The sequence below is a fragment of the Ambystoma mexicanum genome, chromosome 1p (genome assembly GCF_040938575.1).
Source record: "Ambystoma mexicanum isolate Mex_15411 chromosome 1p, UKY_AmexF1_1, whole genome shotgun sequence".
NCBI classification, from domain to species: Eukaryota; Metazoa; Chordata; class Amphibia; order Caudata; family Ambystomatidae; genus Ambystoma; species Ambystoma mexicanum.
This window is the reverse complement of record NC_090921.1, coordinates 1,113,349,132-1,113,366,637: the sequence shown is the minus strand read 5'-3', so window position 1 is coordinate 1,113,366,637 and position 17,506 is coordinate 1,113,349,132. Positions and strand designations below refer to the sequence as shown.

Genomic DNA, 17,506 nt, shown 5'->3' with positions numbered 1-17,506 from the left:
ACACTTGACTGCCTGTAAACCTAAGCCAATAGATATTTGAGTGGAGGTGGGCCTCATAGCGAACCACCCCAAATTCCATCTCTAAATGGAGGAGAGGAACATTAGGCATACTCTGAGGTAGGGAAAATAAAAAATGCAAAAAATATTTCCTATATTTCCATACAAGGTATTGGGCAATGTCCCCACATTTCAGCCCAATATTGAATGGCAGATCTGACCTGAGCTCTGTATATGTCCAGAATAGGAAGTACAGCCCTATCTCCAAAACTTTGCATAACTCGTCTTTTTAAGATCACTTTTTTAACATCAGGGAGAAGCATGAATCATCACTGCTGAAATATATACTAGTTAGTCCAAGTGATCAACCGGTTAGATCTGGCCTGCATCCAAACCTAAGTCAAAGTTTACATGTTTAGTAGAGTGCCATGCCATAGACATCATTTTTTACATCATTTTTACAGCATTCATGGTCAATCATCACTCATTACAAAAGATTTCCAATTCTCAGAGTTGGTATGGAAGCCCTACAGTGGTGCTTGAAATTACTGCATTGTCGTCCGCAAAGAGCAGGATGCCACATCTTTGCCTACTCAATTTTGGGCCAACGCCATCAAATGCAGATATTCTATTGACCAACTAGTTAATGTACATCGAGAACAATAATGAGGTGAGGAGGCACCCCCACCTCAAATCGCAAATGGAGTAGTAACCTTGGCCATTATGGATCTGTGCATACTCTATGTGACAAATTAAGGGTATTCGTCCCTTCTCCCCAAGGGAGAGCCACCCATTTTGAGACTAGGGAGGTGAGCCTGCTACACAAAACCCTCCCTAGGGGTATCGGCAAGCAGGATCTCACAGGGAGTGACCACCCATGCACCCGTTTAGGGAACATGGACTACCAATGTTTATCAAGAGCTCTATTAAATCCAGTCTTCTCCGCTTATATGGGAGAAAAGGAAGCTGTTATGTTGATGAAACCTTTGTCTTTTCCAGATAGAAATGCAGACACTACCTCGATTGTGAATTCTTGTAACCAACTGAACTTTGTCCCTTGTAACAGAAAGCCCTATAAGACTCTTCAATTTTCACCTGAAGAGAGAAGAGACCAGCCGACATGGTCTGCTGGGGTGAAGATGCACAGAGTGGACGTCCCTGCTACCTAATGAAACCAGCGCTGCCTGAAGGCGGGACCACAGAGTGCACTTGGTGGGCGAGCAGCCACAGGAACTCTGCCGAGCCCAGGAGCACTGACCATAGAAGGTTCTCTGCTCATGTCCCGAGACGCCGAAAGATGTTGAGAAAGATACCGGCAATCCAACATAAAGGTTTCTGCCAGAGGAAATCCGAGAAAGAGATGCCGGCAAAAGAATGAAAAGATTTGGTGGTGCGGGGGGCGCTCAAGTGCCCAGCCAAGATAGATACTCTCCTTTGAGCACTGCAGCAGCACAGCACTCAGCGCCCAGTTACCTCAGGGTTAGGTGCGCAATATAAATAATAAACAATAAACTAAACTAAACAGAGAATAAAATCCTGCTAAAACATCCTGACATTGGAGCAACGCACAAGACTACACTGCTGCGCAACTTCTGACAACCAGGGCACTGTAGCTCTGGCTGTCTCCCCCGGAAAGCCGACAGAAGAGCCTACACAAACTTCACGCCCCGGACAGGGCACAGGGCCATGCTCCGAGCCTGGCGCGTGGACGGAGCAGGTTGGGAATTGACAAGGGCCGGCCCGCGAGGGACTGGCGGAGAGGGATCCTGGCCACTTCATAGATTGGAAAGCCTTGGAAAGGCCAGGGAATTGTTGGAGTGGGACAGTTGGCTCCCGAGTGGGCAATTGTAGACAGACCTTGCCGGACGCCACGCAGTGATGACTGCTTCGAAGGAGCACTGTGTGAGTCCTCAAGGAGAATGCCTGTCAGCGACCATACTACAATAACTGGGGAATACTTTTGTGCTGAGCTGGCAGCGGTCCATCCGAATAACAAACAGTGCTGAGGACACAATCTGAATCAAGATGGGGAAAGCTGACAAGCAACAAACTAAACTTACCTTACCTTTGATGTCAAAACCCCTGGAAAGAAGGATAAGGCGGTAGGTCTGGCTGAAGCCCCAATGGATCAACCAGGTTGACCGACCAATCTCGGCGGCATCAAGGATGTGCTGGTGCCGCTTCAGGCCGGAATAAGTACAATGGACTCCGAAATTAGATTCCCTTTGCATGCAAGGTCGATCATATGAAGGTACGGCTTGATAAAAATGGGGAGAGCCTGTATCAGGCAGAAAACAGAATTTTGACATTGGAGGACGGGACTTTGATGACAGAAGACATGAGACAAATTAGGAAGTCGCTGAAAGAGCGAGCGTCCGAGCAAGGTGACATTTAATCGAGATCTAGGAGGAATAATATCTGCATTGTGGAGGTCCTCGAGGCCAGTGGTATTAAGTCTACAGAACAGTTTGTGGAATCGATCCTCAACGACCAGTTTGTTCCAGAAGAATTCTCCTCAGTGTTCTTGCTCGAGCGGGCACATTGAATCCCCGATAGCGTCCAGTCCCTGGAAACTCTCCAAGACAAATTATAGCTCGTCTGCTCAATTACAGAGACCAGGATACTGTGTTGCATCGGGCAACAGAAGCGTCAGTTGATGTACAAAGGTTATGAACTACAAATATTTAGAGACTTCTACAATAAAGTACAATCCACAAGGAGAACTTACACAGATGTCAAATGGGCCATGAGAGCTTGAGGCATGAAATGCTATGATGTTTCCTGTGAAGCTGCGTGTGAAACACAAAGTGAAGGCCCTGTTCTTCTAAACACCAGAAGAGGCCAGGGATTCTTTGGACACTTTACCACAATGCTATCCTGGGGAGAGGTACCCGGCACTCACCATCCTGGGCGCCAGACTGAATGCACAAAGGCACCAGTAAATACAGCAGGGGTTAGCAAAAGTGATAATGGTTTTCTCAATCCTTACGTTGCTCTGATGGTATACATTCTTAAGGGAGGTGCTGGCTGGCTACTTACGAGTGGTCTCCTGAGCAAAATACACATAAGATGAAAGGGGGCGCTGGGAGGGATGAAATTTACTGGCTGGTTGAGGCTTGTGGTGGTGTGGGAGCGGGACATGGAATTTGGTTTGTACAGTTTTACTCAGAATGGTTAAAAAGTTCATGACAGCTGATATGATATGTGCTCTGCAGATGAAGTGAGGCTGGAGAGTGAGCCACCCAGACCACTCATCAGGTGGCGGTTCGTATAAAACGCTTGTGCAAACGGTATAACCTGACAAACGTATGGAGAGACAGATACCCCGGGGAAAGGAATATACTTTTCATTCTTCCGTCCGTAACATGGCGTCAGGTACAGACAATTTCCTTATGTTGCATGACGGAGCTAGGTGGGTTAAGATTCGTGAAATCTTGGCTCATACACTATCTGATCACTCCCTGGTAAACATACAACTTGGAATCCCGGAAGGATTGGGCTGTACAATGAGCTGGAGGGTCGAGCAGGAGGCCCTGTCAAAAGTGGCTTTCTGAGAAGAGCTCCAGGAAGGTATTAAGAACCTCTTTAAGGGAAATGAGGGGCAATGTCTCCCCCTATACCCCTGGTACTCTGGGAGTCCTTTAAGTGTGTCATTAGGGGATTCTGTGTTGTAAAAGTGTGGAATCCTAAAAACAATAAGGAGGGAGTTGAACGAACATGAAAAAAGCTCAGGGACGTGGAAAAGGTGGGGGACATACAATCAGGCAAGCAGGCTGAGATACAAGCCACACTAGCCCTATTTCAAGAGACTGCGTCAAGGGAAAATTTGTGGGTAAACGGGCTGTAACCCAACAATATGGAAATGGGCAACAGCCAGGGAAAACTCTAGCCTGGACATTGAGGGTGGAGGCCCCAAAGACGCACATATATGCAATAAAACACTTGTCAGGGATATTGCACAATACTGATTAGGGCATCGCTGCCATGCTGACTCAGTTTTATATTCGCCTATATATAGGTATGTGTTGTCATACAGGCCCTAATGGCAGGGAGATTACTGGGACCCAAAGAGTTACCAGCAGACTTCTACAAAGCATCTGTTGGGAAGATAGCACGTCACCTGCTACAAGTTATCAGCAGGCTGTGGAGGGGGGCTTGCTCCCAAACACCATGAGGGAAGCAGTGGTGACCCTGCTGCTCAAGCCAGTGAAAAGACCCCTTCTATTGTTCAGTACATCGTCCAATCTTGCTCAAAAACGGACAATAAAATCCTTGAAAAAAATACTGCCCAACAGGTTAGCATCACTGATGGACAGATGTGTAATCAGATCAGACCGGACTCATTCTTAGAAAGACTACTTCCTATGGGCTTCGCCACATTTTTGCTTTGCTGAGTGCAGTGGATCCGGTCATTCCTGTGGTGGCGGCCCTGCTCGAGTAAGAGAAAGCCTTTGACTCGATAAGAGTGGCCTTTTAAGTTTACCATCCTCAAGAGAATTGTATCCAGTTCTCCCTTTATCTCCCCGACCTCGTTGCTATACGCACAACCCCCAGCGCGGCTACTTATAAAGTGTCACTTATCCAAACCAATACCGCAGGGACTCTCTTAAAGAAGTTGAAAAGCTTAATTACAAGCTATATGTGGGTGTGCAAATAGGCACAAGTCAGCTGGAAGACATTGGTTGCCCCCATGGATAGAGGTGGACTGTCCTCCCAGATTTTTAGGATTATTATTTGGCTGTACAAGCACAATTCCTATCCCACTGGTACTCTCCACACCGAGATGGCTTCATGTTCTAAGAGAAAGGGCACTGGAGGCCCCATTGCTCCTAAGAGCAGCTATCCTTGGGGCCCATACCAAGACAACCAAAGAGATTAACTCGAATGACACACAGAGGGCATGGGCCAAAATAGCAGCTAAAATGGGTAGTCATTTTTTATACTCCCCTATTACTCACATACCATGCGTCTCTCTCACCAGTGAAAAGGCCTATATACAGTGCATGGGAAGGCTAGGTGTAGACTGCTTTCAAGAACCATTTCCTGGAGGGAAATTCCTCTCCATTAGTGACTTTAAGGATCTACGGACTGTCACAGCATTGGATGTCTTTCTCTACTTTAGAACACGCAACGCAATGAAAGGGCTTTTTGACACCTTTCCTGCTGTGCCGGCTACTATGCAACTACTGCACGACACTATAGAAGCGAAAGGGGAAAGCAGGCTAACATCGAATCTATATGCTAAGCTAGTGGGGATGACCACGGGATGATCAAACGGCGCCCACTATAAGTGGGAGAAATCGCTGGGGCAGCAGATTCCTGCGGATGTTTGAAAATACTGTTGTGGGCAGACCAGATCTGTGTCAACTGCCATGGTCCCGTCCCCCCCAGTGCCAAGGCCTTTTTTGGTGATTTTGGTATTTCGCCATGCAATGCCTTCTAATGTTTTCTGTTTAATTAACCCCATAAGTGCCAAGGACGAGATAACTCGCCCTTGGCACTTAAGGGGTTAATAGATTTAAGTGGTTACACTTTAAATATCTCCACCAAACATACTACACCCCAGCAGATCTTCACATATTTTATCCAGAGGTCACGGATGAGCGTGAGCATTGTTGGCACGCGACAGCAGCATTCCTACACTTGGCTTGAGAATGCACTATGGTAGCAGACTACTGGTCTGGAGTCTTTCAAGCAGTGCAAGAAATAATAAGCAAACACAGTGAAACCTCCCCTAGAGTGGCACTCCTGAGATATACGAAGGAGGTGCCAGCCTTAGTAAGACGACGAAAAAGGGTTGTTACTTGTGTTGGCAAAAAGATGAGTTGCAATGGTATGGGGAAGGGCACCCCCACCACACTTAGATGATTGGAAGAGAGGCACTGTATATTGCTACGACAGAGACAAGAGGTACAACTCCTGCTGCTGCCAGAACCATGGGCCCGTATCAAAGACACCTGCTCTCCAAACCAATGAACCCATGCTTGACTCGTTCTGACCAGAATTATGGTAGGGATGGATAAGTGGTATCAGACTGTTAGATGCCGGGAAGGGAAAGGGTAGGAGGAACAGAGAAGCTGTGTCTGTTTATTTATACGCTGTATATGAATCTGCAGATACTATATCGCTGAATGATATCGTATTATGGTTGCGGTCATTGTTTTTTGCCTTTGTTTTTGTGAAAATAAAAAGGTTTACAAATAATAAACTAGCCTAAGCTGACCCTACCACTATTAATACGTAACAGGCTAGAAGAATGACTCCCTCCTCCTGGGGTGCTTCTCAGCACAAGTCTCTTTAATATAATATCTTCAAATTGTCACTTGCTATTCCTTGCAATACCTGCTTCAGTACTTTCCAACAGGTCTTCCCAGGCCCTTATGTATTTATTCCCCCTGTTTCTCCAAACCCTTTTCTTCTTCTCCAGATGTGCTCTCTGTCTTACTCATATTTCTCTCACAATCTTGCTACTCACAGGAGCATGTATCATGTACTCCTAAGTATTTCTTATTCTTTTACCAAACACTAGGACGAGTATGTCGATCCCCTCGATGATCCTCACTCTACATATATTTTTGCCAATCACTTGGCCGAGGAAGCAAGACGCCTCTCTCCCCGGTTCTCCTGCGCTCTTCTGACATGCTTTGTTTTTCTTTGGTGGTTTCGACAATGAAAGGGTTTTTCCTTTAGTTATGTTCTATGCCATCACCTTCTTCCTTTGGTCTGTTGATCAGGTTCTCCACCCATGAGCAGACCTCATTGGTCCGTTATTGGCATATCGCCTACTCGGCACGCCAAAGATGGGGCTCTTCACTGGCCCTTCAAGGATTTCCTCTGCTGTGCTGGTCGGACAGCGTGCTGCTGTCCCCTTTTCTCCTTAGCTGCTTTTGGACAGGCAAGGCCGTGTCTCCCTCGATGCCCCAGCCTCTTCAATCTGGAAGGTTTTTAAACAGCCGTGTCTCACTTCCTTGCTCTCTAGACTCTCCTCTTTTTATGATGCACTGCGAGGGCTTCGAAGGTAAGTCCTTCCTTTGTGTTTGGGTCCATATTCACTATGCCTCCTGTTGGCTTCTTCGTGTCAGTACTTGACAGACCAAGCACTTTTCGTTACTCTCATGTTCTTACTCTTCACAGTATCAGGTTGACATTGTCCTTCTGGCAATATATTACAATAATACAGAGGAGTTAAATTAATATGACATACATTGGAGTGAATGTCACATGCATTGAAATGAATATAACATGCATTGCAATGAATAAGACAACTAGGACATGCATTGAAATTAATAGGACGCCAATTGAAATTAATGTGACACACAATGAAGTGAATATAACATATTGGGATGAATAAGACATGAATAAGACATGCATTGAAATGAAGAGGACACTGATTGAAATTAATATGAAACACATTGAAGTGAACGTTACATGCACTGAAATGAATATAGTATGCACTGGAATGAATAGGACACTCATTGAAATGAATATGACACACATTGAAGTGCATATAACAAGCAGTGAAATGAATATAGCATGCATTGGAATGAATAATACATGCATTGAAATGAATAGACATGCATTGAAATGAATAGGACATGCATTGAAATGAATATGACATGTTGAAGTGGATACGACATGCATTGAAATAAATATCAAAGTGAATATGACACACACTGAAGTGAATGTAGCATGCATTGAAATTAATATAACATGCATTGGGCTGTGTCGGGGTTGGGGTCTCCAAGAAGGCTGCCTACTCTGTCATTAAATGTCAAAGGATTGTGATCACTTTCTGGATGGATAGTAACTACCGGATCAAAGACGCCCTCCACCCCCACTCAGTCACCTGGGCCAAGATATAGTCATGGTGGCTACTGCAGGGGGGAGCTTCCAAAGATAGGTGCAGCAAGAGAATTACCTGTGAGTCAGCCTTTGCAGGCCCTCAATGCAAGGCCATAAAACATTCAAGCCATTTATAGGGCATTAAAATGATGTTGTCGTAATGGTAGAGCACACAACTAAGGAGTACACCACACGCCAGCTTCCTCGTCCAGCAGGGAAACCATATCAGAGAGGCTTGTACTGAACATCAAGGTCCCCTGCAATCACCACCGACTTATCTCTTAATCCTGGATGCAATTCCTGCATATTCAGTTTCCTTGGAACTCTGCGGCCAGTTTAGGGTAACCATTAAATAAAAATATGTGACAGTTACCTGAAGTTATCTTCAAGACCATGATGCCTGAAAAAACGGTTTCTATCATATCGATAACCAGGGTTTAGATCTATATCAAACTCACACTGCTAGGCTCCGACTCGGCAGCCCTGTGCACTTTCTACTGCTGGGAAGAAACAAAAATTGCATAGCCTGGTCTGAAAGAATCATTAGTTGAATAAATATCATTGTATCCGGATCTATAGACCCAATTGCCTCATCTGCGACCCACTAAACGAGTCTTCCTAACTGCAGAAAACACGAGGACACCTCTTGACCAACTAACATACCAGAAGGAATCCTACATGTGTCGGACTCCACACAACCAAAAAGGATACCCAACAACTAACACCTAACAAAAGACCCACCCTCCCACTCCACTAGCAAGCGCATACTACCTTAGCCCAGAAGCCACTTTCTATTGCACTCCTCATCTGCTAGCACCGTCCCCCGAATGTCCACGTCTATTTAATCTACCACCCCCCCTAAAAGCTCATCCTCCCACTGTGCAATATGTGTTGTTGGCACCGGCCTAGCCGGCACCACGGGTACGCTCCCAAGCAATGTCTGATGTGCTCCCCCTCTGCTCTTTCATACTCCTCTCCCCCCCTCTATTCCCCTCCACATTAGCAGACAACACTGCTCTAAGCTCGAGTTATTCTCTTCAGTCCTTGGGCTTCCCCCCCACACGCGATTTCGCCAATCCCATAAACTCGTGCTCACATATGAAGGAGCCAGTTACTTAGGACCTGCACCCATAAACACAATAGGTTTTGCATTTACCACTCCTGCTATCTCACTAACACTCCCTCTTCTCTTTCAGAGCCACGAGCAGCAAGGCCAACAAAACTGACAGATGTACAAGAACACTGATTATTTCCAACTACATGGATCTTCACAACCATTCTACAATGTGGATTTATCTATTTTAAGAAGAAATAACAGGCCGATTGTTTTTTCTTTCTTTCATGGACACTGACTGACTCAGGAGTTACAGGGGGTTCCACTGAAAGCCATGCACTGTTGTCTTACAAAGAAAATCTACATGGCAGTGGAAAAATCTCCTCTCAACTAAAGCAGAGAATCGGGTGCAGTATCTTTTTGTAACAGTGCCACAGATTTGACCTACCCCAATCGTCACTCCAAGAAAATAAATTACTCTAATCATTTATACTTTTTATATTCTTAGAAATGGGCACCCATTTGCAGACCAATTCCAACAAAGCGAACATATAAAAAGGCATATATGAGGTGTGGGGAATAGAGGGTTGTGTATGTACTCCTAGGTCACCGAGATTTGTATACTGTGGGTTTTTCCATCGCAACCCTGAACATCACTGAATTCTGGAGTGGAGCTCCTGGAGGGTTCCACAAGCAGCAGCATGAGAAGGGCAGTTTGAGTGGCAGGGAGTCAGCTAGCCAGTGGCCCCTCATCGCAATCGAAATATATAGTGGTCTGCGTTACCACAGCTGCTGCATCACTGTTTCAATGTACAGCTTACCTGAGCGAGGGGTGCTGGTACTTTTTTCGCCTACATCAGCACCAAGATGGTCCATCAAATCGCCAATTGACTCTTCTTCAGCCCCAATGAAAGACTTAAGATGTGGATCTGGAAATCCTACATTGTAAGTCAGAACAGATTATAAAACCAGTTAAAAACGTTTTTGCATTTTAATAACGCAAAAAACAATTGAACCATTAACAGTAATATTCAAAAGAGAGACCCTATGCATTTAACCAGTTAGCCAAATGGCACTGTACATAACAGAGATAAATAATCTTGGCAATATGGAATAGATATCAGATGATTATAGAAAAATCTATCAGTTAGTAAACGCACTTTCTTTGTTTCTTTGATACTTACTGCAAATTAAGGGCACATCCTTTCGCCATAATCGCTCTGATATACTGACAAAACAGTAATGTTGGGATGTTTATCCAAAAGGTTAAGAGGAGGCAAATATAACCGTCTCTTACCTTTGCTAGCTTTAGTTGCTTAATTTTGAAGTAGTGCCATTGTATCCCCCATCTGTACAGGTGTCAATTTTAGATTTAAATGTAAATGGATAAACCTTGTGTAAAGCGCGCAGGCCTATCCTTCCGCCACAATGGGTATTCGCTAAAGGCTTTGCAGGACAGATGAATCCCACCGTTTTTCACTTAGCTATGACCGTCCTTTAGACCACACCAAGAATTCGGCGAGTGCGCAAAACAGCACAAATCCTATGAGATTTTTTTTAACACTTTCCACTGCCCCTGTAATGGAAGGGGAAGTCTTGTCACCTAATAGACAAAACAGTTCTCTATAAAAAAGAAAGATTGATCACGACCCTGGCAAGCCAGCACAACAATTTTAAGTGGGTTATAGTAGTCTGGCTAAAAAGCCACACATCACAATTAAAGCTGCTTTGTTTTAAACAATTGGTGCATAGGTTTGAATAATAAAACTCCTAGTTATAATTATGTTTGTTTGATACAATTATTCAAACAAGAAAGTTATGGTGTTCTCGATCAATATGGCAAAGACAAGTTATCATGTATATAGCTAATTAACAACATAAAAAAATAAATAAAAAAAGGGAACCATGAAATGACGAGGACTAAAATTGTTTGACCAACCCTTCTGTGCATTTTAGCACAAATGCCTGGAACAACAAATAGGCCACTTGCCTGTATATTCTAGCACTCTGCAACCGCGGCTCTCCAAATGTTTTTTGACCGACTCCAATGATCCCTCAGCATAGACTATGCTGGGTAGAGCAAATGGTGGTAGTCCAAAACATTTGGAGATCCGAAGGCTGGTATATTCGATCATGGGTTAAATGTTCGGCCTTGCATACACACCATTTGATTAATTCATATTTTTGTTAATCTCAAAAACATGATTAGAACGACAGTATCAAAAAGTGTTTCTCCTGTTCTATTGGGAGTACAGTCCCTGGACCTTTGAGGTGTGTGGATAGTACTTTTGTTCTGGCAAAATAAAACGTTGCCTGAATTTCTTGTCTTGTACACCATTGGGGGATACCTGTACACTAGCCCCCCGAATACATGGCCCTAAACAAGCACAAGAAATGTTCACCAAACCATAACTGTCTAAATGAAAACTCTACAAACATCTAACTGGTGCATTCGAAAGCCTCCTCTGCATATCCTTAAGGTGCTGCCCGCCAAACCAGTCATACTTTCGCACCCATAAAGAACATCCAACAGCATTACAATATTGATCTAGTTTATCTACCTCTCGGAAATGTGCACCTGAGATACAAGAATCGGATTTCTTCCCATTGCATGCAGCCCATTTCAAACAACTTCGCCAATACTTTTGTCAACACTCAGAATGGAAATGGGCCTAAAATTGGTGGATTCTGCACAGCCCCTGCCAGGCTTCGGAATTAAACTAATCAAAGCTGTATCGATGATGGAGTTCTTCCAGAGTATGCAATCATCATTCAATCAACAAAGCAGAGGAGTTAGTTTCTAATGAAACTGTTGGTAAGATTCAATGCAGATGACACCCGAATGCGGGGTCTTCCAAATGTCCATCATTTTAATGGTTCCCCTAATTTTCTCCTCTCTAACTCGAAAGTCTTTTCAGTTACACGTACTTGGCCAATATTCAAAATTCAATATTGAATGGCCTTGTGATCTTCTCTTGATGGGAGGGATTCTGTTTTATTGAGTAGAATTATTTTAGAACATTTATATCCTCAATAGTCTTAGCCTCTATGGCTCTAGAATTTTATAATTTCATGACTATTGTGAAGGCATCCTGGAGTCAGACACAGACAACAGATTCTGAATGAACAATACAACTTTATTAATTTAAAGGTCAGGATGGAAAAACGCCCATCTTGCCCTATCCTTTGGTGGGATTTCCCTACCAAAACCAAAACAAAGGAAAGTCAAAGTCCAAGAGTTCAAGATGGGACTCCGTCTGTGTCTAAACCCCATACTTGCCCTCACAACTGTACAATGTGTAGGGATGTCAGCAGCCAACAAAAGAGTGTTCATCACTAAGTTCAGAGTTCTGTCCAGCTCACAGCTTCCTTCACACTCCCTTCCCAAAGTATAAAGCAGTTCAAATAAAGGTTTCAGGATTGCCATAGGTTCAGAAATCAAGTTAACCAGTACTCGGGGCTCCCTTACCCAAGCTTCAAAACATAGTTCCAACCACAAAAGCAAGTTTAAATCTCAGGGCTCCCTTCCTCAAGATTTGCTTCCAATATATAAGCATTTCCAGCTTTCTTAAAAGTCCATGCCACAGTTGCGCCCTCTGGATGTGATTGGTCTTGGTATCAGAATATCTTTGGCAGAAAGTTGCAGTTCAATCATTGATTAAAAGTTCATCTCCAAAGGTCCCTTCACTCTGGAGCCCAAGGTATAGTTAGTTCACTTGTATTTAGTTCTCTTGTATTAAACTTCTGTTAAAGTTCACTTCTAAGTTCAATACATATAAATTATGCATGTGCCAAAAGTTACATTCACTGAAAGAGTGTTTGGTATGTTTTTTAGTTCTGAATTTGATAGGTATTAAAGATCTTCCTTCAATTTGCTTTATTGTTATAAATCACTGTAGAATGCCTTGAATAACGTGCCCAGCACTCAAGAGACGTTCGTAGCAAATGAAAAGGTTTCATTTGTTTCATTTCGGTGTAGTCTCTGTAAGTTGCTTTTACAACGTGCCCAACATTCGAAGGCCTTTGTAACAATTAGAAGAGTTTAATTCATTTATTTTCCTTGTTAGCAGTCTATTAAAATTGTCTTTGTATCATGCCCAGCCAGCACTCAGACTTTCGGAAACATGTATCACGTACATGTGAACACTCCGCTACAAAGAATTCTCAGTTATCCAGCAGTTAATGAGGATTCCATGCGGAGACCTTTGAAAACGTGATGTCTCATACACTGGACCATTCCGATACATAGTAATCATCTGCTTAACTTCAAACACTCGCACACCGGGTTTCCTTTCGTATAGGAACTTACTGGTTGCTTCTTCCGGTGTTCCCGCAGCGCATATCTCTCTGCCTTTGATCCTCTGCTTCAGGACTCCTTTTGCCCCTCAGGCACTTCTGGGTCAGCTTCTGACCCCAGGAGAACGAGCACTGCGAACACCATGACAAGGGGCAACCTCGAGGCACGGCTCCCCTTTTGATGTTCGCTCGATTCCACAGAGCCCCAGCACCCGGGCTGCACTCCTGTGAACCAAAGGCGTGCCGCATACATGCAGCTCCTTGCTGCTTTGTCTGGCCTATCCACTGCTGCTCAACGCCACAGCTTCTCCTGCTTCACCCTCTTCCCACACCTAGATTGGGCATTTTATACACATGCAGCCCTCGAACAGGCTGCAGGTGTGATTGTACAATTAGTCCTGCCTGACCATAATTAAGGGTCATGCCTGACCTCTACTACTCTCAGCAGGCCTCTTCCTCGTCCCAGTACCAGAGTGGTAAAAGCACCTAGTTCTCAATACACCTAGCTGCCTCTTCTTCGTCCCAGTATTTCTAACAGTGATACATGAGGAAGTCAGGGGAGTGACTCAAAATACCCCATAAAGGTGGGGGAAGGGTTGAGTTGATCACTCATAGGAAAAGAGGGATACCATATCTCTCCTAAAGGAATCGCACTCCCAGTCCCAAAGGACCCTCGACTCAGATGATTCTCCCTTGCTTGTCCACCCCAAGAGTCAGGATCCAGATCCGGGTCCAAAAGCGATGGCCTTTACCTGGCCACCTGTGCAGAGAACCCATGAGGAACAGGAGTGAGAATGCCCTCAGGTTTCTCACGCTATCTGGCAAAATAGGCTGTGCCTTTTCTCCTGGTTCTCAGAAAACTGCCACAGGAAAGAACCACATTTCCCACCAGAGTTTCAGGCTGTTGGATGATATGCTTCGACGTATGCAATGATCAGATTTGTCCTTCTATATCTCAGTGGGAGAGTGGAAGACCATCAGCGACATGAAAAAGAGGAGGAACCTGCATTACACTATGCAGAGGATATTGCTATGTCAATCTTGGTGCCTACCTAAGTTGTTTTGTCTGTCCGTAAACAACTCTGGCAACTGTTGGTCCGGTGCGGAGTGGGAGATGAAGGGTGTGGAGGAGGTCATCCCCTACTCCTTCTGTAGACCATAGCAATTTTGAATTACCTTTCTGGGCTCTCACACTTGGCAACACACAAATGCGCACACTCTGCAACACTCAACAGGAAAGTACACCAATTACACACAAATCACCACACCATACAATGAATGCCACATAACGTCTACCAACTAAAAACAAACCAGCACACAGCAACCAGCTTTTCCGAAGTGAAGCTACCAACAACACATCAAAGCTCTCTTGTGCTTTTCCCACTCAAATCTACTAAGTTCTCCCAGCCCTCCTTCCTTTCCAGGTCCGCCCGAGTGCCTAGAGACCAAAGAAATAGCAGCGGTGTGCGGTATAAATCACAATAACATATGGCACTGGTTATACAGAGCCCTTCCGTGAGTGAAGAAAAAAATATTGAAACTCTGGAAGACAAATAAGAAAGCACTACCAATAGCAGAGGACAGAATCTGAAGCTTGGTGTTGCAGTCAGGAAGAAAAAATAGATGTGGCAGCCCAAGTGATTATGAAGAATTGTTGGGACCATTTAATGAGCTCTATACTTTGCATATCTTCCTCTACAGCGTGTTCGGCATGGTGTGTTGTCATAGTGAGCCCTGATCATCTGATGTTGTACATGGCTTGAGAGACTGTCTTTTCTATTGTACTATCATTCATTTGTTGAGTCTACCTTGAAACCCATTGTTCATACAGGGCTTCAGTACCTGGAAATATACTTGTTGAGGTTCTGAGTTCTTCTCTATTAAAATACCCACTGGTGACCGGCAATGGTTAACGAATTCCCAAACAATCATTTATGTATTTATTGTTTTAAAAAGGAACAAAAAAAACTCTGTAGGGTCAGACACCTTTTCAGTAACATAGGGAACTGTTCATTATGAAACAGAACCTAGGGGTCGTAAGTAGACAGTGCGCTTATTAATACCACCAAAGGCTGTTAAGGAAAAATAATTTTACAGATTGGATCTGCTACGTCAGTATACTTCCACTGGCCCCCCCTAGAAGGTACCAGGACACATGAATTGGAGATTACATATTGAAGTTAAGTCAAACGCGCAAATCCTGGGTATTGTCATTGACGTTAATCCAAGTAGAAAAAAATGTTTCTTTCACATCAGATCTTGTGATATAACAAATGTAATCTTTATATTTGTAACAGATATTGAAGAACAAGCCGACACGTGTTTCGACACTCCGGGTCATTATCAAGGCGTGTGTCCAGGTAAGCACATCAACATATTGTGGATGGATGGCTGATTAGGCACAAATATGAGGTCACACTGATGCTAAGTAGCAAGTAAAAATAGAAATGTATGCAGAGCAATTCAATCAGATGGCTGTCAGTCCAAGTCCTGTACAGCAATAGATAGGGGCCCAATCCCCATCGATGAAAGACATGTTTCTGTCCAAGCTACTTGGATTAACGTCAATGACAATACCCAGGATATGCGCGTTGGACTTACCTTCAATTTGTAATCTCCAACTGTTCATTATAGTTTGCTAAAGTAAGGGGAGGAGTTCTGAAATGTCCTTTGATTTTACAATAAAACATCTATACATGTTCCTTTTGTAAATCCAGCATAAACTTTCCTGAGCGTGTGCTCCTTACCCCTTAGTAAATAGGGGGCCAATGTTTCCAGGTGTTCTTCATGGCAACTCAATACAATGCATGCTTCTTGGTCTGTAGGAGAGTTATTTTTCAGATTGAAACACTGTGTTCTTTATGTGGGAGCAGTGTTCTTTCCGGTGTGTAATAGAAACATGCATCTTTGGGTCTATGTACAGTTCTTTTCTGGGAGTGTAGTGGCCATGAGAAGCCACCCATTCCCTCATCCCACTTTCTTCAAATCCATAGGGAAATACTTGTGCACACCCACTCACTTGGAGATCGATTTACGTTGCATCTTTCTTCTGGGCCATGCTCGTCCTCAGCACACAGAGGGTGGTTGTCGTTAGCTCTTAACGAAAAGACACACGTGGCAATAGCGGGACCTATTGTAAACACAAATACACAATTAAAAAAGTTAAATATGTGGGACAATATAATTTGTTAAAGTATAGGGTATTTGTTTTTGCAGAACCACCTGAGGAAGATCGGGTCGGGTAGATCGGATCGGGTAGATGCAAACATTGCATGTTCTCTAAACTGATTCAAGATCTCCGTTACCTATCCCCATGAAGAAATTAGTTTAAGTTTTCAGCATGTTTGGGAATTGACGCTCTTACGGGAAGTCGGGGTCCTCGTCCCAGTCATGATGGTGGTGCCCCTCAGTGTGGGGCGGCCCGGTGGGCCCATGGCGCTCGCGGGATGCGGCGTCTGAATAAACACACATGCCTGTCTTGGTGTGTCACTGGAACTGCCGAGCGGGAGACCGCTCGGCACCTTTATTAGTGCGGGCCACGTGTCTGCAGACATGCACACATTACAACATCCGATGTCAAGGGTAAAGACAAACAAATGATTAACGTTTAAGATGGCATGTGTTACAACAACTGCTAATGCTCACACTGACCTTTTGTGTCATTTTGGAACACAGATATATACATTCTCAGTTAGGCATGCTACTGTACATACTAGCTACAAGGGTGCAATACTAGGGGTTGGGCAGTTAAGTTTGTTGTCTTGCGAAGGGTGATGCGATCTCCCTTTTCCGCTTGCAGTTCTGGGTAATATTGATGTCAAGCTGTTCTACAGGGCTCACTTTACACACGTATCACTTTTGCGGTGTCACAAGCACATATATACATTGGAGTGTAACACGCCATTGGGGTGTTGTTACTGTAACCTTTATTAGTCCAATGCGGAATTGGGGATGGCTCCACTGGCCACAAAAGCTGCACTGGGGATACTGGGGCCACATCGGCAAATGGTCCGTGGGCAATCCTTCTGTGTCAGCTCGACCATGATGGAAAGCGCGCCACTAACCAGAAAAGCCGTGCCCGGGATACCAGGGGCCACATCGGCTGTCATTTTGCCAGCAGGTCTCTGGCTCATCTGCAGAGTGGTCTTTCAGCGGGCCCTAGTGGTGTTTGTTCCTTCGCGGCAGACTGTAGTCTGGAGTCTTTCGGGCCCACTTTTCCCCATGCGGCTAGGGGCGAGGGAAAGACACTCACTTTCCATCCCTCACCAAGTGAGGAACTGCTGAATGGCAACAGGCAGACCCATGCCCAAGTTCCCC

The 17,506-nt window shown here is 44.4% G+C and overlaps 1 protein-coding gene across 1 annotated transcript in view; it reads right to left on the bottom strand.

Moving 5' to 3' along the window:
- The window catches only part of LOC138449036 (zinc finger protein 398-like), a 145,439-nt gene that overhangs the window by 77,075 nt on the left and 50,858 nt on the right, over nucleotides 1–17,506 (bottom strand). Inside the window, exons 3-4 of the mRNA XM_069604737.1 lie at nucleotides 16,209–16,319; nucleotides 9,715–9,831 (exon numbers count right to left, since the gene is read on the bottom strand). Of these exons, the coding sequence (XP_069460838.1) occupies nucleotides 9,715–9,831; nucleotides 16,209–16,319 (228 nt within the window). The remainder of the gene's footprint in view (nucleotides 1–9,714; nucleotides 9,832–16,208; nucleotides 16,320–17,506) is intronic.